General features: G+C 40.5%; 1 protein-coding gene across 3 annotated transcripts in view; it reads left to right on the top strand.

Moving 5' to 3' along the window:
* Positions 1-27,140, top strand: part of CRHR2 (corticotropin releasing hormone receptor 2) — a 160,255-nt gene that overhangs the window by 110,301 nt on the left and 22,814 nt on the right. For all 3 annotated transcript variants that reach the window (XM_040593089.1, XM_040593090.1, XM_040593091.1), the window contains 4 exons: positions 146-299; positions 3,902-3,962; positions 11,441-11,513; positions 26,461-26,546. In XM_040593089.1, coding sequence (XP_040449023.1) covers positions 146-299; positions 3,902-3,962; positions 11,441-11,513; positions 26,461-26,546 — 374 coding nt within the window. The remainder of the gene's footprint in view (positions 1-145; positions 300-3,901; positions 3,963-11,440; positions 11,514-26,460; positions 26,547-27,140) is intronic.

The raw sequence follows: 27,140 nt of genomic DNA, 5'->3' as shown, positions 1-27,140 counted from the left end.
GCACCTAAGGTACTGTGATTCCAAGGCACAGGTCTGCCCCCCATGAATGAATTCTATCATTGATTTTTAAGGGAATAACAACATACAGACTCTTGTAAATGTTCTCACCATGATTTTAAAATATTATTTTATGTTTGCTTTCCAGCCTTGGTGTCGATGTATTACCACCGTCTACAATTACTTTGTGGTGACCAACTTCTTCTGGATGTTTGTGGAAGGCTGCTACTTACACACCGCCATAGTGATGACTTATTCCACAGATAAGCTGCGGAAATGGGTCTTTCTCTTCATAGGATGGTGTAAGTGACTTGTATGTTTAAAATGGTGTTACACAGTAGTATGTGGCATTAAAGTTATAAAGGCAAGAGAAGCAAGAATAAATTTGTAAAAATCCCACTGTGGTGAAATCTGTCATTCAAGCCTAAATTTGCCAGAACAACGTGAGATCAGGCTTAGTTCTCCACTGTGGCGATAACATAAAGCTAACAGGTTACTGCTGGATTTATCTTCTTCATTTAGAACCTCAGGCACCCGGTGCTAAGGAAAGAAAGAGAATTCCCAGGTTCAGCATTTTGGGAATGCAGCAGTTCATACCACATCCCTTTCACTTTGATCAGCAAGGCTGTGGTCACACCCCTTATACACTGCTGCTCAGCATGGCATGAAACAGCAAAGGCACTGTCCGTGCCCTGTGAGCCACTTGGTCTGAAGAGACACTTCTAAGTGAAAAGCTGACTAGAAGAGAAGCCCAGTTATCTGCTTTACAGCTGTCTTTTGGATGGCTGAGTGATATGCTCCTAGAAAAAAGCCTTTAACAAAGAGTCACTTGTCATCTTTGTACTGTTCTTGTGGCTACTCAGAGACAGAAAAATAGTTCACTGTATGCCCTGTGTCAGCCTGGGCCAGAGCAAAGGCTGCTCCTTTCCTGTAGCTGCATCAACATAAGCTGGCCCACCAGTACAGGTTGGGAACCAACTGTCAGAGTGGCCGTCCTGCTGAAAAGGATGTAGGGCTTGCAGTGGATGCAGACTTGACTATAAGCCATCAGTGCCTTCTCCTCATGAATAAGGTAAAAGACACTGGGCTGCACTAGGAATGTGGCCAGAAGATTGAGGGAAGTTTCTAATACTTTCTACTCAGCTTTGGTAAGGCTGCCTTTGGAATATTGTGGTCAGTTTGAGGTCTCTTAACTCAAAAAGGATGTGCAAAAAACAGGTATTATCCAGTGGAGAGCTGTCAATATGATCAGGGATCTAGAGGACAGTACCTGTGAAGTGAGGCTGAAGGAGCTAAACGTGTTTTAATCTGGCAAAGAGGAAGCTAAGGAGAGATCTGTTAGGTACCAAGGGTCTATTTGAAAGATAATTACAAAGATGATAGAGCCAAATTCTTCTTGGCAATAGCCAATGTTATAAGAAGGGACAGTGGCCACAAATTGCAGACTGAGAGGTTCCCGTTGGTCATTAAGAAAACAGAAAATTTACCAAAAGGAAGCGCAATACAGGAACAGATAACTTAGAAGCTGTGGCATCTCTGACCTTGGAGGTATTGAAAATTCAGGAAGGCTAAGCCCTGCCTGAGGTAGGCTAGTGTTGATAGTTCTGCTTTGAGCAGGAGATTGGAGTGGATACCTTCAGAGGTCCTTTCCAACCAACGTATGCATTTTTTGAATGTGGCCAGGAGAAGTTTGGCAAGGCAATCCCCATGCGGGCAGTTTCTTCACTTGAATGTAAAATCTGAGGTCAAACAGAACTAGTGAATTTGTCAGTTCCTTTTTGTTGAAAGAAGAAAGGTGGGAAAAAGTCGCAAATATTTTCTTTTCTGAAAGTACAATGACATTTTGTTCTGAAATGCCTCTCCCTCTCAGAATTCAGCAGAAGTAATTGAATTGCAGTTCTGAAGGCAGAAAAAGCCTTGAAAACAAAATATGTCATTCAATTCAAAATCAAATGGGAGGAAAGAGGAGTTGTAGTAGAAATAAAATGTTTATGTGGGGAATTGATTCAAATAGTTTTTTTCATTTTTCAATTCTCTCACAAAACTGGGAAATCAGTGGCTCACTCAGCTCTCACAGACCCCCTGACTCATTTGGTCCCTAGTATTTTCCCTTCCTACCTCTCTCGGAGCCCTCTGGGTCTCTCATTACTAATGTAAGGGTGGTGTGAACTGAATATACCTTTCCTGTCACCTTTTTGTGTGCTTTCTGGCCCTGCTTTGCTTTCCTGTACACAGTCTTTTACCAGACTCATTCTTAAATCCCTGTCCAGAAGGAAAAATAAAATGTTTTCCTCCAGGAGAAAGGACTTGGCTACATTTTGTCTGTTGATGCCTAGCAAGAACATGAGGGAAACAAACGCACCAAACCCTGTGAGTCGATGGTGAACAAAGTGGAAGACAAGACAAGCACTTGCAGGGCACAAAAGCCACCAGAAGTGGTGCAAAAGGAGATCAGAGCTATGCTATACTTCTTGATGAGGTTAAAGATGACCACTTAGCAATTCAGTTCCATTCCTACTGTGTTGTGATCCTCTTTCTATGCTGCTTCATCTCTTTAAAGCCTCCATTTCCCACAGAAGAAGCAACAAATGAGAGGTTAAAAGGCAGCGTTAGATACAAGACCATGCTAACTCCTACGTCAGCGTTTAAGTCATGTTGCTTCCAGTGGGAAAGAAGCAGATACTAGTGCAGGTCACTAAATCTGGGCCTTTGGGCATGCGTTCAGCTTTGAATAGCAGTGATTTCAGAGGGATGTGAACCCGGAGGTTGGAATGAAGTATGGAGCTGGAGAGGCTTGTTCTGTGCTTTGGTTTTGCCTCAGGTGGCAGATTAAAAGTAAAGTGGAACTGGAGAGGGGAAACTCTCCTCCTCCAGTTTTGACATCCATCCAGTCTTTGCATGGGGAATGCCTGGGTGAAAAAATTCCTGTTTTCCCCTGGAGGTCTGCATCAAAAGGCCAGCTCCACTCACCCTTCCTCACTTCCAGTTTCCTTCTCCAGCAAATCTCCTTCAAACCAGCTAGACTCTGAAGGGCTAACACAAAACAAGCATGAGGGCAAGGCCTGGCCATGAGCCTGGTATAACAATGGAATTGGAAGGCAGAGGATATGGCACTGCTGGGACAGTAAGTGTACAAAGACACCTCATCTACTGCACTGAAGCTGCACCCACAAGGAACACTACTGTAGCACCTCCTGGCTACAACAGAGAAAGCAAGCCCTGTGAAGCAAATGCACGGTGTTGATGAGAACTCATGTGCACACATGGAGCGCACTGCACAGCACAGGGAGTAGAGTGATATATATAAAATTAAGAGGAGCGGGATCTTTTAGAAAGGGCAAAAAGTGAATGAATTCTGGTATTGTGAGATATCAAGAGATTTTGTCTCATAATCCTATTTCATAGGGAAGACTCAACTAAAAAAGCTGTTGAAAAGTTTTAAAATGTACTTCATGCTAAGATCCCAATAAGTGTAAAAGCTTCTTGCAGCCTAAGAAATGAAAAACTGAACACATACCTCCAAATACTGTCTAAGATTTTGCCATATCAGCTGCAGGAAAATGAAAAGGGACCAAAATTGCCTTTAAGTCAGCCAAAATTGTTCTGATTACTTATATAGAAATATAGGTATATATGTGTGGTTTTTAATATTTTTAGTAACTTTTCTGACTGGTTCTAGTGTTTTCTCTTGTTGAGATGATCTTTTTTATGTATACATAAGGAGGTGTTAGCAATTGTTGTGTTTCAAGGATACCAAGACAGGACCACTTGTATTTAAAGTCTTCCAGTTAACTAATGAAGACTCTCCTTACACAAGTCTGAATCTGCTTTCGTATCATCCATGCATCCATCCATCCATCCATCCATGCATACAAGATTAACTCCTGATTTTTTGCTCCTGCAGGTATTCCATGCCCAATCATCATTGCCTGGGCCATTGGCAAGCTATATTATGAAAATGAACAGTAAGTGACATTTACATTTGTGTTTATGTGGCTCTGTAAATAAATTAAGAAATGCCTACAGGCTGAACTGGTAATTTAGAAATGAGGCTGATTGATAGGAAAGAGGAAAGTTCAAATCACCTCCTTCCAAGTTCAGACCATCTGAGATTTCAGAACACTACTTGGGTCAACTGCTGAAAATACCTTTCCCAAAATCCTTGTCCAAGTCCTGAAGCTCTCATTTGATAACTTTGTACGTGATTTAGTCAAGGTAATCTCCTTCAATGGGAGTTTTGCTTCAGTAAGACTTTGGTAAAAGCTACATTTGAGTGCTTAAGGATTTAGCCTTCTGGGTGTGCAGAATTCAGTTGACAGTCTGCCAAGAATAATCTTGTGGCTGGAAATTTTGTATTTCTGTTTCTGGCTTTTCCAGTTGGAAACAGTTAGTGGATGAAATTGAAAAATATGGGAGATAAAGAGGCATCTGTGCTTTGGGACTTTTCCCCCCAAACATCAATACTGATCAGATATAGCTCAGCTTGTAGTTTTCAACCAGTGTTTGGATCAATGTCTATTGTCTGTTACAGCTCCCTTCCCTAGCCTTAAAAAAAAATACTTTCTCCATGAATCTGTTTTTCATATGACCATGGTGTTTGTCTGTCTATAGCACATCTGATTAAATTGTCTGCCTTGTAGGTGTATGTGTTTGCACCAATATGTGGTCTTTTATGATCAGTGGTGATTAGTCAAAACAGTAGCTGCGTGCATTTCATCGCATCTGGAAGGATGTCCAAAGTAGGTTGGATGAATTAGACTTAAATAAATTGGGCATGGGAAGAATTCCATTATGCACTACTGAGTTCCCCTTTACTCCACACAAACTTTTGAACCCTTGACCAATCTGTCTTCTGTAGCTTTAACAATTTTGTGGTTTAACTTCAGTTGGCAACTAAGTACCACGCAGTCACTCACTCACTTTCCCCTCCCTGCAGTGGGATGGGAAGGAAAAAATTGGGAAAAAGGTAAAACTTGAGAGTTGAGACAAGAACAATTTAATAATTGAAACATAATAATAACAATAGTAATAATAACAGTAATAATATTAATATGATAATTACAATAACAACTATAACAATTGTAATGAAAAGGGGAGAAAAGGGAAGAGGAATAAAATCCAAAAGGAAGGGAAAAAATCCCAAATGATGCACAATACAATTGCTCACCACCTGCTGACCAATACCCAGCCAGTCCCAAGGCAGCAATCTCCCCCCTGGCCAACTCCCTCGAGTTTATATACTGGCCATGATCCTCTATGGTATGGGATATCCCTCTGGCCACTTCAGGTCAGCTCTCCTGGCTCTGCTCCCTCCCGGCTCCTTGTGCCCCTGCTCACTGGCAGAGCACGGGACACTGAAAAGCCCTTGATTTAGAGTAAGCACAACTCAGCAGCAACTGAAATATCAATGTGTTATCAACATTATTCTCATACTAAATCCAAAACCCACTGTACCAGCTACTAGGCAGAAAATTAACTCTATCTCACCTGAAACCAGGGCAAATGGTGGCTTTGAAGATGATAATCTAACTCCCAGGATTACACATACTGGCAATCAGACAGACACCCCTTCACTGAGGGAAAAATTTTGTGCGATTCCATCCCTGCTTACAGTAATCGTACAGGAGAACTCATACTGCAGCCTCAAAATGGCCAGAAAAACTTCAGTTGGAACCTGCTCCTTGAGTGTCCAAGTCAGTCTGGCCTGGCAGATAGCCTCATATCACCAGATTTCCCTAATTTCTGTGATCATAGACCTTCTTGTTTCTGGATGGGTAAAGGATCAGAACGCTCTGGGTCTGCTTCATGGTCAGGTTCCTTGAATTTTTTACCTTTCACAAGCTATGGCAGCATAGCAGCTGTCTCATTGTGCTGAAGCAGGACTTTCAGCGCTAGAACTAGAGCCAAAGGAACTAGTCCGCTTAAACTGCACAAAACAAAATAACCAAAAAAACCTTCAGCCTTGAAATCTGGAGAGGCAAAACCATGTGCTTTAATAATGATGATGCACATTAAACATTCCTGTTGTGAGTGAGTTCAACACCAAGGTTTGAACACGTAATTTTGGAAGACAGCACATCACTCCCAAAAGTAATAATAGAAAGTAGGACCCCTGACAGAAACATGCCACAACATCTGTGATCACACTGCACACAAGATGTCTGGATGGAGAAATCTGTGCCAGTGCCTTCTTTCGCCGTCATTGTATACCTGCGAAGGGAACGTGAAGGAATCTCACCTTGATGTATCACAGATATGAAAAAAGATATGATATGTTTGTCTAGGTATGTGTGCTACCTTTCACCAGCAAAGGTGTAACTGGCCCAGATCCTGCACAACGAATGAAAGGAGGATACAAAATACAGTCAGCAGGGCAAGAAAGACAAAATTATCTTATATTGGTATGCAGAATATCCAGGGTGTTCCTGTTGAGTTTCTAGGCTCAAGCTTCCTGCCTTGGGTGGATTTTCAAATGGAGCTTGTGCTTTTAAACCCATGTCGTGGACAAACCCATATGCTCTAACTCATGTACATCATTTGCCTCGCATGCTTACTGATGAGAGAGGTGCCAGGTTACTCTTGGCAGACCCAGACAATTAAACGTAGTATCTTGGGATGTTTTCACCTTCCTGTCTTTAATGCTGGTGTTTGTCTTGGAGTGAAACCTTTGCACACATCTTCACTGCATATCATAGCTGCTCCCAAGGTATTGTGCATTGAGAAAGTCCTTTTGGCTTCTGCGCACCATAAGGTGAGGAGTAATGGCCTGGAGCCTCAGTGTTGTGCTCGCTTATTGTCAGCAGTGGGGCTGAGGTTCGTGTACTTTACTCTGAGAAATCAAGACTGGATGCTTCAGTAGTGCCATTTCTTTCATTTAGCATGTGCATCCAGGCAGATGGGCAGAGCACTCGTAAATGAAGAGCTAATAAGGGCATTAAGCTGTAAGGCAAAGGCTATTAAATGAAATCTGCTTTTCACATTTGTAGTAATGTCATAGGCAGGGAAGACTCAGTAAAGTAAATGAACCAAAGCAAAACAAGAGATTAATAACTTGTTGAGGGCCTGTCAATTGTCATAAATATTCAGTCATTTTCTCCAGCATTAAAGCACGTGATACCTCAGATCGCCCCTGCTCACTGCCTCATGGGTCAAGGAAAGGAGCAGATTCTGCTAAATGGTTGAACTGAAGCACATGTAGGAATGCACCTCTGGTACACGTGTGTGAGATGTGCACATGTGTGTATTTAACTCATCATCTCTTCTCTCCAGTCCATCAGTCATTGGGACAGTTTAAACTTAGTGGCATTTCAAAATCCTTTCTCTGTGCTAGGATGATATAGAAACCATGCTTTTAATTTGAATTCTGTGTGTGCAATTATAGACAAAAGAGAAAAAACTAAGCCCTGGCTTTGATAAATAATTGCAGTCAGGATACTGGAGCATCTCTCTTATGAGGAGAACCTGATAGGGTTAGGAGTGTTTAGCCTGGAGAGAAGGGTCAGGGGGATCTTATCAATGTTTATAAACATCTTACAGGAGAACATGAAGAAGGCAGAGCCAGACACTTCTCAGTGGTGCCCAGTGACAGGACAAGAGGCAGTGGCACAGTTCCATCTGAACATCAGAAAATGCCTTTTTGTTGTGAGTGTGGTAGAACACTGGAAGAGGTTGCCCAAGGAAGTTGTGAAGTCTTTTATCTTTGGAGCTACTCAAAAGCCAGCTGAGCACAGCTCTGAGCAACCTGCTTCTGCTGACTCTGCTTTGAGCATGGGAGTGGACTAGACAATCTCCAGAGGTTCCTGCCAACCTCAGCTACTCTGTGAAAACAGGCTGCTCTCCCCAGTCAGCAAAGCTCCGTGTATCTTGACCACTGGCAAAATCATGTGCTATTCCCCCATGAGGTCAGACCTAGTAAACAGGTCGCATGCAGAAGACATGCTCTCCTGCAGCTTCCAAGAGTGTTTGCATATCCCAGTGAACAAGCCAAAATTCCCAACAAAACAGCAGACTTCTTCATCAAGTATGCATTTCAATTGTAACTTAAGTTGTTTGAAGGTTGAACTGGTGTTCAAGTTTTGTAGCTCATAACACTTTGAAAGCTCAGAATAACAACAGGAAGAATGTTAAGAAAATGCTTCAGTCAACTTCATAACTTTTTTCATATTTGTACTTACTAGAGACCATGTTCTGCAGAGTAAGGCAAATATAATTGGTACTGTGGCAAATACCCTGTCTGGGGTTTAGCAGTTCTTTAGCAACATCTGACAACTCTGAAAAAATGTGCTGTTAAGTCTCAATAAAAAAACCCACACAAATGATTATGAATTATTGTAGTAATTTTACTGATGGACAGTTGGTAATGGGAATAACATTAGTAAGGTCTAATTAACAATTACTATAAAACCAGTGGTGGATTTTGTTATATAAAGAACTATCAGAGGACTATGAAGAATATTAATGTGCTTTTCAATAGAAGTGTGTTTACATATCTGAATATAATCAGAACTGTCTTCCTAATTTGTCCTCTTCAATATTCAGGGGGTATTTGTTTATTTTTTCAGAGGTGTAAAAAAAAAAAAGTGAAAAAAAAATAGAAAATGGCTTTTGTTTCACACAGATGGAATTAAAATTCTGATGCACCAAGTAATTTTCAGTGGTTTAGGTTTCTCTTTTTGGTTTTAAAAAAAAATGTCCATTGCTGATTTTGTTGCAGAAATAATGGCTTATGTTGGATTTAAAGTAAGAGTTAAGATGACAGGCAGAAACGTTGCAATATTTCTGCTATGGACCCAGTTTGAACAGTTAGACTGTAAATATGAAATACAGCTAGAGAAATGCAGACTTATGTAATGTCACTAGCAAATACTTGGCCTCTCACCGGTACTCATCTGATTTAATGGGTGTATTAGAAATGTTTAAATTACTATGTAACAGGTGTGTTTCATAGCCTAATGAGATGAACACCATCCCAGAAAAGCTGCTTGCTTTTTCTCCACTAACTACAGAAGGAATCTGGAGCACCAAGCTCCTCTGTAGGTGCCTGTGTTGTAGAAGTCTACCTTTGGCGACAACCGTGTTCCTCAAATTGTGTGAAGGGGTGTATATACACATGATGCTTCACTCAATGCAACCTTGGTCTAATACGGGGCTTCAGTTAATAAATATTAGCATTTTGCTCTTCAGTATGGTCTTACAGTTAATCAATATTTAAATACCAAAGAGCAATGAGCAGCCTTTGCCCTGTCACGTCTTCTGTGGTTTACCAGCTCTGTTCCAAATTCTTTTCTGACTTTTTCTAACCCACTAAGTTCTGCCACATGCCTCAGTCTGCTTCTTATTAGTCCCTTTGCTAGATTCCTCTGCTAGAACAGCCAGCTTCCCAGAAACTCCTCTTCTAATACCTCTTGATTCTCTGAGTTTCAGGCAACAGATAACAATTCTCCTAAAATGCCCTTCAAAAACCTCTCGAAAGTACGTTTTGCAAGTTCTAGAGAGTTGTGTTTCCTGCCTTGACATATCTTGTAATTCATTTTTCTTCATATCTTTCCATATCCCTAACAAAAAAGAATAATATCAGTTTAATGCATTTAAGGCTGCCCTGGGGATTCTTCTTGGATGATAACTTAGCTGGAGGAAGTACCTTATTCCAAGTCTTGCTATCATCACCAGATTTTGGAAGATCAGTTGCAAAATTATCTATTTACAGTAATCTGCAGTCAGTGCACCAGGGAATAACAGACATGTTTTATATTTATAAAATATTCAGAGCTCTCTCATTCATTTGGAACTTAAAAGATGTAGAAATCGAGTCAAGAAAAGGCAAACGATTGTGTGATACTGTATCCTAGATACTTGCTGCGTATCTCAGCATTTCTGTAAGTAAGTTTTGTCAGTTCAGTAAGAGCATTTTGCAGTGGAGAAACAGCTCCTTCTGTTTTAGCAAACAACACATCTTGGAGAAAGGCTTTGGGGGCATTATATGATTCAAAACAATTCCATCCAAACCATAGCTTTCCTTATCTCAGTTTATTTGCCTTGAACTTCTGCAGTTGTTTCTTACAGACTGCAACCCCTTTAAGGCAACAAGTGTTAATTCTTGCATGCTTGTAAAATTGCAAATCTGCACCTGACTCCATGTCTCCAGTGGCACTAGGATTATCTTTTGCGTAATTTTTGCTGTGTAGACTTGTTATACGGTATCAACAAAAAGGAAGAAAACTCTCAGACCCTTGAACTCCAAAACCTACTTCCTAAGGGAACTGGAGCTCCAGTGAACTAAACCTTTAGGCATTATGATCGCAAAGTTGTCTCCACATGACGGAACCAGGATCCAGACCATGTGGCTGTATCTGTAATATTAAATTTTCTGGGCCTGGAATCGTTCCTGGGACTGGTTCCAAATAGCATGGAGTAGTTCACATCCATATTATTAAACCCTCTTGGCCTCGAAATCAAGGTAGCTGCAGTTTGTAGACTATTGGGAATGTCCTCTGGCTCATGCTAGCTCCAGATTTATTCCCCAGGAATAGTTTTGGAGTTGGCTATTGTTTGTCCTGGGCCAAAACTACACCGAGGAAAACGTAATGGTAAAAATTATTGAGTCCAGACTTAAGCCCAGTTTATGATTCACTTACTGACATAAATACAACTGATTTATTACTCTCAGTTAAGAGAATGAAATGAACATCAATATGGGTTTCTGTGAAATCACAGGTTTAGTCTATTGTATAACACAACAGGGAGAAAATACTTGTAATTAGCAGAAGTGAAAGTCAAGCGAGCACTCAGTGACACATGACACATCCAGGCTCCCTGCTAGTTTGAGGCCCTTCAGTTTACCTGTCATTTCACTTAACCTGAGTTATTTTCCCTTTGGTGATGTTTGATCAGGTATTTGCTAGCTTCAAGTGATGTCTGTACTGTATGCTGGATTTGGTGGTCACCAGCGTGGTTCAAAGCCAATGAGGTGAACTCCTTATTCATCCAGTACCGTATTTAGACAGCATTTCCATGCAACTTGAGACGTATTTGCTGTAACAGCCTTTACTTTATGGAGTTTAAGTGTCTTCAGGCTCTGCAATAGATAACAGATTTTTTTTTCCTTACATCGAATATTTCTTTCATCTGTTTTTCAGATGCAGCAGGATGCATTTTTGCATCCTCCTTATAGTAGATTCTCACATTTCTTGGAAATATTTACATGGGCAATAGCCAAAAACGTAGTGGAAATATGAATGGTCTAATGGGAGGGCAAAATGGAGCTCAGATCTGTGTCCAAAGAAAAGGTGGCTTTGCAGCAGAAAACTCAATCACTTGCTGATTACATGTATGATTAACCGACTCACGGAATAAGGGAACATCTCTCTATGGTGTCCTTGATATTATAATCTAAAAGTATATTCCCCATTATAAGTGATTTTCTTACTTGTTTTATTTCTTACAGATGCTGGTTTGGAAAAGAGCCAGGAAAATATATCGACTACATATATCAAGGGCCAGTGATTCTTGTTCTTCTGGTAAGCGTGTATGTGGGTGGAAGGACACTGCCATCTCCCACTGAGGGATAATTTGATAGACATCTGTGATGTTCCACGTCTACTTTTATGTAAAATAAGACACAAACAAGGTCAAACATCTTCAGCTGTTCTCTGAAGTTGCCACAGTAGCTAATACTGCAAGTCAGAAGTGCAGTGTTCTGGTTTTGGCTGTTTCCTTGACCTTAGCCCATTCTTTTATCTTCCCTCTGTAACACAGTTTGCCTGCCCTTTGTACAATGTTTTGAGATATGGGAAGAAAAAATGTTTAAAAACGGGAGGTACCTTACCATATCTGATCATCCACTTGAGGCTCTTGAGAACTAGGGCAATTCAATCATGCACATTGATTAGAAAAATGAAGCAATTATGGTAGGGAATTGCCTCTGCTTGTAGGGTCATCTACATCTTCTACACTCCTACTATTGCTGTGTGTTTGCCAGCTTTCCTGTTGTTTCCTTTTCAGTGCCGCCTACAGTCAGAGGCTGTTTATCTGTTTACCCAACACAGTCTCCTGCGCCAATGAACAGTAGGCAGAGGAAGAAGGAAGCTCATTCATAAACAATTTCAAACCTTCAACTAAAGCACAGTGATCTTTTCCCAGAAAATATTGGGTATGGATAGAAAAGATCAGTGCTATTAGAAAGGACAACACTGAAAAACCTGATTCTTTTGTTCCATTCCTTTGTGGTAAGAGCCAACTAGGAGGAAGGCAGATGTCCAAACAGAGAATCTACAGGGCTCAGTGGAGTCCCCTCTCTTAGGGAACCAAGACTTAATATATCTGTCCCTTATGCCACTCCAGGACCCATGAAGAAATGTGTAAGTGCTCCAGAATAGGCAGCCACTGCCAGCTTTTTCAAAGCTAAAAAGTCTTGTGGTCTCACCTTGTCAGTGCTGTGCCTTTCATGTGATTTAGCATTAAAAAAAGCTTCTCCGTTGCATAGGAAGCCAGCTACTCATCTGAATGTTTCCTAAGCTGAAGTCAGGAGAGTTAATTTCTGGGTTAATTGTTAAGATGCAGCAACCAAATTGTATTGTGCGTAGCTGAAAAGAGAAAAACATAGTAGGAGTATGTTTAAATGTAAAAAAGTCTTTTATTTATGTTCTAAGGCAAGATATACAAGTGGTATGATACCCGCAATATAACTGCGTGTCAGCAGGGGAGCCATCCCAAAACCACAAAGAGCCTCATAGTAAATGGGCTCATGGACACAGAGGCTTAACTCACAAACAAATCCTATACAGACAACACAAGGTAGCAGGTTTCCAATTCTCAGAGCATTTACTTTTCACATCGTTACCCAGAAGGCTGTGAATCCATAACACCTTTAATCAACAAGATGTGGAAAATCCTTGCGTAGCATCTCTGGCAGATACCATAGGTGGCTTAGAGTCACGAAAACAGCTTTGTTCTCCCCAGAACAGCACTTTCTATTTAAAGACCCCAAAGAGGCACAGAGAATGGGGGTGCAGTTGGAGGCTGGTTCTTTATATACACGTCATTATATCTACCTCTAATTTAGAGCAGCCTTGAGACCCCTCTAAACTGAGCCAATAACTATACTGCCCTGAACTGACACTGTGTGTTAAACCTTTCTACTTTAGCCCGAACTTGAGCTCTAATTAAAACTCTAATGAGATAACAACAGTAATTGCACTGTGGGGTGGAAAGCAGCTGATATGATTTAGAGGAATAACATAAGGGCAAGCCCTTACTTCTCCTTGGGGTTACTCCCATCAGAAAGCACTCCTGAGTGAGGAAAAGAGCTCTCTGGAAATATAACCTAAAAGGCAAACCTGAAAAGTCCTGTTAAGTACACTCCTGATAGCTAAAATGTGTTGCCCCACACCCCCTACCCTGCCTCACCCTTTTTTTCTTTTAAACTGACAGTTGAGTCTTGTGTTTCTAATTAAGATACACAACTCTGCAGTGTGTTAAAGCAAGCTGTCAGCCTCATTTTTTGATCTTTATGTGAAAATCAAATCGTAAGTAATGACTCAAGCATCACTTATTATTATTGGAGTTGCTGACCCTTTCAAGGGGGATGTGAGGAAATGCTGGGTAAAGAGCACTGAAGTGTGGCGTCTGCCAAGTACCCAGGGGGATGCAGTCAAAAGTTACACACACACCCCAGCACATCAGTATGTCTCTGCCCTAACACAGGTGGGGACAAAATACTGCTCTTCCCTCCAATGAACAATGGTCGCCAGAAATGGAAGATACAAAGATTTAAAAAACCATACAAACCTGTGACCTCCTTCAGTCACAGCTAATGAGTTGGATTTCAAATAACAAAGAATTGAAATGTTCAGCTGAAGTTCATGTTTTATGAAATCACATTCAGGACAATTCTGCGAGAGAACTGTCCCTGTGTACTGCTGGAAAGTTAGAGACATGAATGTTACTAGGAGAAATTAATGTTATTTCCAAAAGAGAGTTCACACTAAAAACTAAAAGTCCAAAAATTCCATCAAATGTCAACATGTGAGCACTCAGGCTGTGGCAGTTATAGTTGGTGTCACCCACTTTAGTTAAGAGCCAAGTGCCCAGTGTAAAGTTTTGGTTACCTGTTAGACACAGGCAGCATCATTACGTATTCAAGAGGCATCATTATACCAGCGAGTGGTGATATGATTAGAGTGCTTTTGTTGGTAAATATTCTTAGATCCAGAGGGATCAAACATGCTTCTAAAGATGTTGAGTCTTTTTAAAAGAGAGGAGAATTTCATCTGTCAAAAATTCTTTCCGCCGGGTTTTTTTGTCGCATTTTCTTGCCTCCATGCATTTAACTGCTGCAGCCCAAGGTAGTATAACACCAAGAAACACGTCATGCAGGAATTCTAATCCTCACTAAGAAATAAAGACTGGCCAGAAATAAAGTCCATTTGTCACAGTAGCAATACTCAAGTCCATCTTTAAACCATATTATTCTCTGTTATATCTCAGGGTACAAAAACCTTGAACAGTGCAATAGATTTGTTTGATTGCTTTCCTACTTCTGAAGAAACTTGAACATTGTCTTGGGCTGAAAATGGGGAAACAATTTCAGAGACAATTTCAGATGCAATTTCAGAGGCAAAGGAAACCGGGTATAAATGCTGATCCTGAATATTGGGTGAGAAACCTGTACTTTTATTGACAAAAATGTGAGGGAGAAAATGTAGGTAATCATCCTTTGTTTCATTCCTGAATGGATTTTGACTTCAACATATCCCAGGAGAGATCTAACCATTCAGTATATTGGATGCTTTGAAATTCAGTTTCTGATAGCACTAGAAAAACACACTGTGTTAAGTATTTTCACTAAGTATATTTACTAATAAGTATATTCACAACATTTCACTAATTTTTCAAATTAGTGTTTTTTAAAATTCTGGTATCTTTCCTCAGACTGGCATAACCAAGTTTTGATCATACATCCCTCTCTGAAGGTAAATAAAGGACAAAGAGTTGGAAATACATGCCAGGGAACTGAATTTCAGCCTGATTTTATTAAGAAAAATACCTTTCTTATGTGCAATTTTAAATGTAATCTCTGTCAAAGAACCGGTGAACCATGAAAACACAGCAAGATCAGAGAACGAACCTCAGCAGATAGGCACTGGAGGCAGTTAACTGGGCTGCTTTTTTTGTCAATAAATACTGTTGTGAATTGACCCCAGATATGAACTGCTCTGCAATATTTGTCAGAGCTAAAATGTATTACATTTTCAGTTTTTTGAACAGGCAGATCAAATATTTAGGTTTTCTCAAACCTTACATTCAGCTTTAATAGATATTTTTTTTTCTCTTGTGGTTGAAAACTGAACAGTTTTCTAACCTCTGCTTTTTTGGTCTCTGAAAATAATTCACCACATTCAATTAACTGCTGGTATAAGTGGGTATATGAGCTGATAGGAAGAGGTGGAGTTCATTTCTGTCTCTGCCTTCATCAGCTATTCACTTTTCAACAAGTTAGATTGCTGCTTTGGGTCTGTTTCCCCAACTATAAAGCAGGCTTAATGATACTTACCTTCCTTCGTAAAATGCTTTGAGATTCCTGGATGACAAGTGCTGTAGAAGAGTTAAGTGCCCTTAAGAAGATGGGCTTGTCCTTATTGCATTGTAGAATTTTGTTCAGGAGACAGCTGCCACATGTACTGAAGTGGTCTTTGTGATGTGCTAATCATTAATGACAGCATTTTTTGTGATGGCAAGATCAAAGCTTGCCCCAGTACTCAAGGTGTGACAACACAAATGGATTTTTGTAGCAGCATCCTGTGGTCTGTTTTATTTTCTTTTTCTTTGGTAATTCCAAACATTTTTTGTTTCCTTTCTTGAGTACTGCTGGGAACTGAGGTGAAGTTTTCAGGGAGCCAGATGGTGTAATTCCAACATTTCTTTTGTAAATGAAAATACCCAGAGCTCATAACTCTTCATGCAAAGATTGCTTTACTTCCACATTGTGTTACCTTTATATCATGTGATTTCATGTGCCATTTTATTGCCTGGTCACTTAGTTTTGTGAGTCCCTGTACAGCAATTTGCAATCAGCCTTTATTTATGCTATCCTGAATAGCTAAGTGTAACTAAAAACCTTGTAGCCTGCCCTTCATTCCCTTTTATAGATCACTCAGGTCTCTGTAAAACAGCACAGATCTATCAGTAGCCTCTCTCCATTGAGAAAACAGACTATATAAATCTATATTGCTACCCTTTCTTTCTTGTGTTTCTATCATAATGCTCTTCCCTCCAAACTTCTAACAACCACATTTCTATAGGAGCCTTTAGAGAAACAAATTTTAATTGCTTTGAGAAACCTGAGTGGACTGCTGGATCTCTCTTGTCCCCATGCTGACTTTCAGAGGACTTCACAAACCATGTAATTCTTCCTCCTTACACCTTATTTCTATCAATTATTTTCTTTACAGTGCTTGCAAAGAATTTGTCCAGCTCCAACTCAGCTTCAGGTTATGGGATAGAGCAATATCTTGTATGTAGCAGTCACTGGCTGATGTTCTGGAAGACCATGTCATAAAGAGAGTTTCAGTAAATATTTGAGTTTGTTTAGTTTTTCAAAGCTAATACTGTGGAAAGGTATGGTGTTTTTAATATCACAGAGGAGAGTGGAGGTACTTAAGCTTATTAGTATTATTGACAAAAAGGAAATTGTCATAAATGACATAAGCTAACAAGACTTCTAGCACTCACCAAAGTATTCTTCATTAACTATTTTCCAATAAAAGTGAGGGCATAGTAAAAATTTACGTGATATTGCCCACTTGTGCAAAGGATGTTTCAATCCAACTATTTACAATAGCTATAGGAGTTGACTCAGTAATTCTTCCCATCTCATGTCCTAGTTTATCAGTGTAACAATACTGTAGTGTTCACACATATATTTTTTTCTTGAAATGTGCTGCTGCCTGCTTTTCCATGATTATCCTAACACCACAAAGGCATTTACACTTCTGAAGAGCAGAGCCATCTTTCTGCTATCCTGTTACAGACATCTTTTTCCAATATACCTTTAGGAGTATTGCAGGTAGAGGAAATAGGTTTATTAAGCAACTTAATATTTATAGAATCCATCCTTTTCTGATATATTCCTATAGATAAAATCTGTAGTGCATCTTAATCTTGATCTTCGCTTCCTTTTGCTTGATGCTTTGGCTCCCCTGGATCAGTTGTCCTGACTCTGCTCCCTCCCAGCTTCTTGTGCACCTCCTCACTGGCAGAGCACGGGAAACCGAAAAGCCCTTGACTTAGAGTAAGTGCTGCTTAGTGACAACTGAAACATCAGTGTGTTATCAACTTTATTCTCCTACTAAGTCCAAAACCAAAGCACTGTACCAGCGACTAGGAAGAAAATTAACTATCTCAGTCAAAACTAGGACACTTGACAGTAATGCTCCACTCAAAATATTGCAATCCACATTGCTAAAGTTCCTTCCTTTTGATCTTTTAAAAAAAGTCATAAAGGTTTTTTCACTTGCCGTTTTATATTTGGAAGCATTGTACCTATGTATAAATCTGTATGCATTTCATTTTTAGTTTTTTCTGAAAAACATTCCCTAGTTCTGTGCAACCATCTTCCTTGCTGATGTAACTGCTTCTCTGCATATTTTGTTAGTCTGTGCTGACTCTCTTCACACTTATGCTTCCACTTCTGCATTGTTCTGTTCAGAGACTGAGAACTAGTAATAGTATTAGTAGTAGTAGTATTGGTGGTGGTTGTTGTTATTATCATTAATATATCTTTTTCCTTTTCCCTTCTCCTTCCTATATGACTGGCTTTTTTTTTTTTTTTTCCTGGGCCACAGGATAGCCAATAGTTTTCCTATTGTGCTGTTTCAATCTAATTCTCTCTACAGATTCCCAGTTCTTCCACTGCTACCAAGGTTGTAGCTCATGACCTGCAAACTGTTTACATCCCTGAGTATTTCTTACAAAACATTTATCATAATTTCCACTGGTTTGCAAGCGTGCTGTCATAGCTACACATAGGATAAAGATAATATGCTAATTTGATTACGGTCCATCCAGAATTTATCTCCAATTCTGCCATCATTGCTATTATTATCTTTTTGTTTACATTTTATAGCTGTGGATTCAGTAGTGTCAAACAAGGTGTTCAATACCGTGTACACTCCTACAATGTCTCTTTCTTTCTATAATTTCTAATTCAGTTTGTGAGATATTCCACAGAGATATTCCAATAAGAAACTCATGTGACCAGCAGCGGTTGCCCAGAAAACTTTGTCCAAAATTCATTCTGTCAAGTCATATTCAGAGTACTTTCCAGATAGGAAATCACATTTCATCAGTGAGTTGCTGGATGGTTCCTCTTTGGAGGAAGACTCTCTCTTGAGTCTTCTCTTATGATTTGTACTGTCAACACAAGGCAACTTAAACCTGCCCAGCCTGGATTGCTGCCAGGTGGACTAGTCACGGTAGTATGCCCATGGTTTAGGCTGTCGTGTCATCTCAGTGATTTTCAGTGTGCTGGTGTGATTAGTTCGTTGTCAAGGGGCTATCACTCAGCCCAGGCAGGAACTCCCTGCGTGCCGTTGTTATTTTTGCAAGGGTATGTGTTTACTGGTGTTGCAACATTCAGTGTGTTCCTGGCTTGTCAAGTGAGATAGTTGGAGAAGAGCTCTGTTGGGTCACATGTGACTGGAGACCCCATGGTAGCTGACTTGGCTGGGCAGTGACCTGCAGTTTTTTAACAAAGCTTTTTCAATACAAGGTGATTCAGGAGAGACAGAAGGACCAGCAAAGTGTTAAGAGGATCACAGATGGGCTTATAAGATTGGAAAAGAGGCTGTGAACATGTTCATGCGTGATACAGGGCTCTAGTGAGGAAATGGCATGATCCCAGCTAGGACTGGAGTTGCGTTTGAACTTCGGTTTAGGTGACAGTGTGGGCAAAGGCAAGGGTCTGTGTGCTGATGTGTAACACAGACACCAGTTAAGGAAGCTGTCTGCTCATTTACCACTCTCTCCCTTCCCCACCAAAACATGACTCCATCCTGTATAATCTTCAGGATGTGTATAGTCCTGCTCTGCTTGCCGGGAGGGTTGGTCTTTCACTGCTGCTCTAGGAAGTCTCTTACACAGTCTTGCTGACCATCCACCACATTATGCCTTGCTCTTCTTAATCACATCTCATTATTCCTGATTTTCCATCACTTCCCTGTATGCCAAAGGGAGTCATTGTCATGCCTGTGACTTTTGGAAGGGAAACTTGTGTAATAAAATTCCCTGACTGAGTATCATGTCAGGACAGTAGGATAGCACAATTAAAACAAGGCACTAATAAACTGGCAGACTATTCAGTTGAGGTCAGGATGACAGTATATAATGCTCCAGCAAAAATGACTGCTCTGATGCCAATTTGAGTTATTTAATCTTGGGATTGTTTATACCAAACTGCATAAAAATGCAAAGTCTAAATAGAATAATATTTATGTTTCCTGGTAGTGAAGAGAAGCAAACATTCTAGGAATCACAGAATTACAAGCTTTCTGTGAAGCATAAAATAGAAAGCCCAACAGGAATGAGCAAAATAAATGCTAGTTGCCCATTAAACTCTCAAAAGAGAAGGGTAAGAGCTTAATGACTTCCCATTTAAACTCCTGAACTCAAGGAAAACTGCAAAGAAACTTTCACTTCTTTGTCAGCATTCCCTCTTTTGTGCATCTGGGAATATTCTGGCTATTTCATCTCACTGAGGGAGATAAATTTCCTCTCAAATGGAGTTCGGGTTTTATGACAGAAAGTTCTTGTGACCAAAATCTTTCACTGAAAGGTTTATTTTGGTTCAAAAGAGCTTCTGGGTTTGTATGTTCAGATTATAACTGATCAGTGCCAAAACAGATGGTCCAAATGCTTTTAAATCACTGGCTTATAACTCCATTTTGGGGCTCTGAATTTTCATCTCAATTTAGAGATGGAAACACTAAACTTCCAAAGCCCTGGCAAGATACGAAAGCTACTTCTTTCCCATCTGCAGTTGGAAAGGGTCTTATTCCAGCAATAAGGATATTCTCAGCACTCTCATCATATGTAAAAGACTAACAAGTAAGCTGTTTTATTCTGTCTTCAAGACCTCACCTTTAGATTAATTTTCTCGATCAACATGTATCAAGGGAAAATCCTTAGTTCTATTTTCCATTATGAAGCAGAAAAAATCTATAAACAGAAATTATTAAAAGTATCAAGTTAAATTAAATATAAATAAAAAGGATGCACTGCCTGTCATCTGTACTTCTCTTGAATGTCCATTCATCAGTCTCCCTGTATGGAACTGATGTGTGCATTTTGTTAGAGCTGTCAAGTTCTGAGATAAATTGATTTGTTGGCACAGAGCTCCAATAATGACGAGAAAGTCCTTAACAAATTATTGTGTACTGTGCTAGATACAGAGGCTGTTTTCTAGGAAAACTCGCTTTGCAGTAGTAAGAACTTTCTTCCATTGAAACTCTACTACATATATATAAGGAATAAACACCAGAAGCTTCATTTGCTTTGATTGTGAATCAGAAACAATCTGGTAGCCACTAGAACTGTTTGAATTCTCTCCAGATGAGAAAATAGCTCCATTTTCATTTCAAAAACTTCAGCTTTTGCAGGCTGTGTGCAGCAGCCTGTTCCCTCTTTGATTCCCAGATTGTGCCTTCTGTCCTGAACAAACCCAGGCTATCATCCCTATGAGCTGTGGTATGAGGCCCAGTGTGGACAAATGGACAATAAAAATCTATCTCATTATGCAGTGAGAGCTGATCTTCAGCTTAGACCTCTTTCAGGGCTACTAAAAGGTTGTACTGAGCCAAATGTCTTTCTGAAGTGAAGGAGTGTTCTTTTAAAAGAATGCGTTAAAACTGAACACACTGAAATTTGTTTCTAGTAGGCAAACCCAGAAATAGATATTATGATGTTACCGCATTTGCATCTTTTGCCTTGGAATTTTTCGCTTGCTAAGCTCTGCCTTTGCAAGGTTTCCTGTTCAAGTCTTAAAGTTCTCCTAGAGAAACCTTGATAGAGACAAAAGGGAACCCTTGGTGTTGGTGCCCCAAAACGTGTTTTTTAAGCTTTCATACAATATAATGTCACAGATCCCTGGTAGATACAGCCACATTCATTCAGTTGGAGCTCAGGTGAGATACCCCTGGGTGATCTGAAAATCACTGGATGATTTGTGTGGGCCGTTGGTTTAAGTCCAAGCACTATTTATCCTGAAACTCATTTCAAATATGTCAAATGAACCAATGTTGAAAAGTCCTTGTTTCTCTCCACTGAATATAAATAGAGCCTGGGATAACCAGCTGCCTGGAAGTAATCTAAAATGAAATTATGTCAATTCAACTCAGCTCCTTATGCTTTTATTCTTCTTATCCTCGTGTGATGGAATCGCTTTACAGGAAAGGCCAAGTCACTTCAGTTTTCTCACTTAGGTAACTAATCTAGAATGGGGAAGAATTAGTTACTCTTTTTCCTGGAGGGGCCTGTGGGATGAAGCCAGTAACAGGAGCTTTGTATGCAACAAGCCAAAGGTTGTGCTCCGGTCTTGTCCTGGTGCAGCAACAGCTGTGGAAAGCAACCCTGTGAGAAAGTGGAAAACCAAGCCTCCAAAGAGCTGCATACATTGTTCATAGATTCAAAAGCCAGAAGGAGATATGAATGATTTTTCTGATCTTACTTTATGCATAAAAAGGCCATAGAATTCTCCTGACTTGCATCCCTACCGCCGCCTCTTGGGCTGATATATATGACTTGTTTTTCCAGTACCTTCCAGCCAGCCCAAGATGCTCTGCTTCCCCCTGTCCCATTTACCAGCCCTTCTGAAAAAGCAAGACTCTGGTTTTCAGGGAAAGACAGACCAAATTTGGATGTTACTTTTTTCTGCCCTCCTTCTCTTGGAGGTTTCTCCAAGAAACCTCCTTCCAACCTTCTCTTGGAACAGGTTTCTCTTTGCTTTTCAGGCAAATTTATTTTCTTTTCAAATTTTCCTCCCTCTCCTTCATGAACTGCTAAAGGGCAGTACTCACTGACACTGGGTGTTGTAAAGATGAAACCAATAGGAAGTTGAGTTAATGGATTAGACCCATTCAGGAAGGAAAAGCTCAGTGAGGCACGGAGATGAGTCTCTAATGCCTGTCTCAAAAAGTCCTCCATTGCCTGTTGCTGAAAGCTAGGATGCTGTACTTGGGCAGTGTCATTGGGTATTTGTCCTCACACTCTTTCTTTACACAGCAGGGTACACATGGAGACCGGATGGTGACTGGGTGTCAGGTTTTGCTTTTCTCCTTAGGTGACAAGCCCTTACCAGGGCTTTGATGGACACTTTAATTTATTAAATGCTAGCAAAGTGTAATTGTGTGCATAAGCGTCAGGTCTGCAGTTGGGCCAGTTTAAACTTGGGACCCTCCCTAAGAATCCAGAGAAATTTGGATCCATGTTTGCTATTTACAGAGCAGCCATTTATGAGGATCAGAATAGGAAATATAATTCCCAGGTCTGAGTTTGTTTCTGCGGTTAGGTAAAGTGGAATTTGGGATCAGTGTTTCTGGAGCCTTAGGTGAGCAGTGGGACAGGTTTTCTGTAAATGACAGTTATTACTATAGCACCAAAGTGGCACATGGGTTAAGGCAGCCAACCATTAGCCATAGAAGTTCTGTTCCTTCATGCTTTTTGAAAAATCACTGTGACTTGGTATTCACAATTGTTTCATTAGGAAACGTTAACACTATCAAGATAGGGCTTATTTAATCTAACTCAGAGGAGGGATCTTTTTGCCTAAGCATAGGTGAATAGTACTTTTTCAGATGAAAGCCCCACATGAGTCTGTCAGAGATGATACAGATCCTCTAGAAAGCCCATGCTGTTCTGAAGCAGCAGTTTAAAGTCCAGCAGGATACACCATGGCATCAAAATGACTGTCATTGTTTAGGTGGCTAAATGCAACCCTGTAATACAGCCTGATAATATAAGCCCTCCCAACAGGTCTGTCTATGCAAGTCACATAAAGAAGCACTTCAAAATGGGGAGTCATCTCATGCTGAAGTTAACATCTCAAGTAGACAGGAGGAACTATAATGTAAAAAAAAAAAAAAGTAGCCTTTTTTCTCCAGTGATTATTAAAGGAGCTGGTGGTAACTAGCTCAAGGGTAGATATAGGTATCTATATTGGGGCTGTCTACAAGACTATTCCATTTTATTGCAGGCATAAGACCTAAAGCCTCCTCTCCAGCATGTGAAGGATTGCACAGGAAATGAGAACTTTGGGAGAAAGATAGAAGGAAAACAGTATAGCAGTAAGAATTTTGCGAGACCCTCCACCTTGTTGATGAGTACATGACTACAAACATTAACGGAGAGGCAGGGTGACAGGCACTCTGAAATGCAGACTAGAGATTATCCAGTGCACCCTCAGGTGGATTTTAGTGTCTGTTGTCAGGCCCACAGGCTTGAACACTGCCCAAGTGACTAAGTGTAGAGGGATGAAGGCAGTGGGTTGATCAGCATTGATAACATGCAGCTGTGGCCTGGCCTCAGTGACAGTGGGTTGATTGACACGGATGATGTGCAGGTGTAGCTCCTTCCTGCTAAGTGGTTAAATAGCCCTGAGGATGGTGGGAGTGGGGGTTGGGGCAGTGTTGGGGTGGCCTTTAGAGGGAGGTGATACAGCACAGACAGTAGAATCTGATCACTGGTAAAGCCTTGTTGCAGTTTACTAGTTTGATTGTGCTGCAGCAATTGGTGCCTCATGTGAGGCTGAGTTGGACTCAGACTACAACAACTAAGGGTACACAATGTATTCAATGCAAGAACCAGGAATAGGTCTCTGGGTGAGTGGCCACTGACCCTCTTCTGGCCTCAGTGTTCCTCTCTCCTAGAAAGTGTTATAGAAATAATGTCCCTAGCAGGCTTGCACATAACAACTGGGCAGCTTATTACAAGTAAACACCGGTGTATCTGCCTTCCTGTTGCTGCTGTAGGCAGCTGTGGTCCCTTACCAGCCCTGTGTCATATTTACCAGTGCCACCCACAGCCCTTAGCTGTGCTGGTGTCTGTGCTTGGGTAGTTGAATTCTCTCCCTGAATGTGGCCACCTTTGGGGATGCTCAGCTTTTGCTGGCACACAGTATGCAGTGAGCTTTGACTGAGTCAGTATTACTGCTGCCAACCAGATGAGCAAAGCAGTTGTCACCAGGGATCAGTGCAAACATACAGGAAAATCTATGTGAGAAGTATTGCTGCATCCTTTCTGTATGTTATCATTGTTTTCTTTCTGCAGCCCTTGGGTAGGGAGAGCTTATGGAAAAGACTGGGAGAATTAAAAAATTATTTATATAGGATAAGAGTATTCTAGTGAAGTAACCCCAAACTTTTCAGCTAGCAATTCTCCTTCTGGACTGATGAATCACACTTTTGCAATTTAATTTCAGGGATCAAAATCCCTAATTTTTCTAATGCAGCCTGTGGCAACTTGAATTTCAAGTTCCCTGCTTTCACATCAGAGTAGGACTCATGAAACTTGAAATGCTTTCTCCATTCCAGTTCACCATGTTAATCTTATGTGATTAGTCCTACTTATATCTGGAACTTGCCATTGCCTAAGAGTCTGTAATTCCATCTGGCACCTTCCATGACGATTGCAGAAGTGGCAAGTTTTGGACTGGTGCCTTTTTTGCATCCTCAATAGAAGTAACCCAAAGCTGGCTCTGAGCTGATGAAGAACCTCAAGATTTGGTAGCAGAATTTCAGAGGCAAAACTTTTCTCCCTGTGGGTGAAGGACACCCTCACCCACCTCCCCCTCGCCAGAGACTGCCAGGACATTCCTCTTTCTGGTATTGAGGAATGGTGCAGTCACCACTGTGAGGAGTTTAAGATTTAAGTTGAACCAGTGATATGAAGCTGGTTTTGCCTCTGATAAATAAAGTGAGAACCGGTTGACTTCAAGCTCTTAAATATGACAAAGACAACTCTAGCACAAACAAATATACAAACTGTGCTGTTTCATTTCTTATAGTCCCAAAGGCCCTGCTCTGCTAAGGAAACAATTTCAAAAAATGTCACTTGTTAACTCCTAGAGCAGCATTTTTATATCTCACGTAATAAGTGTTTAATGTACACAATTTCCAACGTTGCCAGTCTCCCAGTGTCTATTCAGGTGCTTATTGCACCATCTGTTATAAACAAAGTTACAGTAACCACAGGGAATGATATGATGGATGCCAAGATATTAGATCATTAAAATATACCACATTGCATGGAAAAGAAAGGAGCATATTTTGAGAACACATTTAAATTTGCAGCTCTGCTGCAGTGTTCATAAATTGTTGGAAGTCTATCACAAAATTGTTCCATTCATAGAATGCGAAATGCCAGGAGCCTTGGGACTCTGGAAACTCATGTGAGATAAATATTTCTTAGAAGCCTAGGCTGTGACCCCAGCACCCTGAGGTAACAGTTCCGTAGTTGTGACAGTGTAGATCATCAACAATTTTGAGACAGAACAGTATGTTGTAAGCTACCCTACTTTATGTGTTGAAAACAACATAAAACTTGCTTCTAGGTGCCAAATCCTTCTGCTGATCACAGTCTACAAATCAGAATCTCCTTTTCAGTTGTTTAGGGTTGTTTTTCTTTCCTGTTTACACTTATATAAGAAACTCACTAGCAGATGCTACAACAGTAATTAGAGCAAATCTTAATTCTCAGTGGTGAGATTGTAGCAGAAATAATAATTACCTAGCTCAGCAGATTATAAAGGGAAGTGATAAATCCATCATCTCACCTTTAAAGACAGTGCAAAAAAAAATATGTTTTTTTCAGGTATGATTCATCTGCTCTGTTTTAAATGCCTCTTGTGGACTGCAATGTGTAGCCTCCACTGAATACAAAGGGAGTCCCGTGTGACAAACTCACATTCAGATCTCTGCAGTGCAGCCTCATACTTTGGGTCTGGGGAGCCCTCCCCAACCATCACAGCCTGCTGTGGGATGGGAGGATGGTCCAAAACTCCTGCCCTAGCAAGGCAGCACAGTGCTGAGTGCTGCCAAATGCTCTGTGCAGGGAGCCTAGGGTGAGCTCAGCCACTGACAGATTCAAACAGCCAAACAAATCCCACGCTTAGCTCCTTGTGGCACGCAGGCAAGGAGTAAAAGGGAATAAAAAGAAGTTCCTTGCTGGGACCATTAATTTTGTATTCCATTTTCACTGCTGTTTGAAAACATTTGAAAACTTTAATAGCAGTTGCATATATGCTGTGTAATCTGATATTTGTAGTAAACTTCTGAGTCTGTTGCAATCAATGGTAAAACCAAGAGGCTGTTTTCAATCAGGTTGGAACTGCAAAATGTGCCTTTTAAAACATACTACATCCTTTAAGCCATTATTCGACTCACTGGTCTTATTTTTTTCCTCTCCCTTCTTTTCCAGATAAATTTTGTATTTCTATTTAACATAGTTAGGATTTTAATGACAAAACTGAGAGCTTCAACCACTTCAGAAACAATACAGTACAGGTAAGTCAGCTGGTGCTTCTTGCTGTTTTCTGGTGTTAACAAAGACCTGCCTTGCCTGCCCTGCCTTTGTCCCATCTTTGTCTTTCCAGATGCTACTGTTAATCTCTGAGAGTGTCTTCCTTGCCCCTTGAGTTCAGACGGTTATGTACACAGTATTTATTTTTACAGGCTATCCATAAAAGTGTGCCTGCATTTTTTCTCTCCTCTCCATTTCAATGTCCAAACAACTGACACAGCCTAGGCTTACAGGCACAGACGTGCACACTGCCATTGCCACCAGCCCCTTCACCTCCTTCAGGTTTGTGTATGCTCCAACACATGTGAAATTTCCCCCTTCCAATGGAATCTGAAAGATTTGATTTCAAGTGAGGATAGGTATTTTATTAATTTCTATTCGTACACAACCATCTGTATTATATTAATATATCATAAATTATTTCAATGATGACTAGACCATTCATTCAGCTAATCTGGAGAATTAGTGAAAAACTGTTCAGTCCCTACTAGGTTGCTTCTCTGTTCCAGTCTTTAGCTTCATAGGTGCAGAACAATACAATATCAAGACTTCTCAGTAAATCATGTGCGTATGTATAT

This window comes from Falco naumanni, chromosome 4 (genome assembly GCF_017639655.2).
Source record: "Falco naumanni isolate bFalNau1 chromosome 4, bFalNau1.pat, whole genome shotgun sequence".
Classification (NCBI taxonomy): domain Eukaryota; kingdom Metazoa; phylum Chordata; class Aves; order Falconiformes; family Falconidae; genus Falco; species Falco naumanni.
This window is presented reverse-complemented; position numbering and strand designations above follow the sequence as displayed.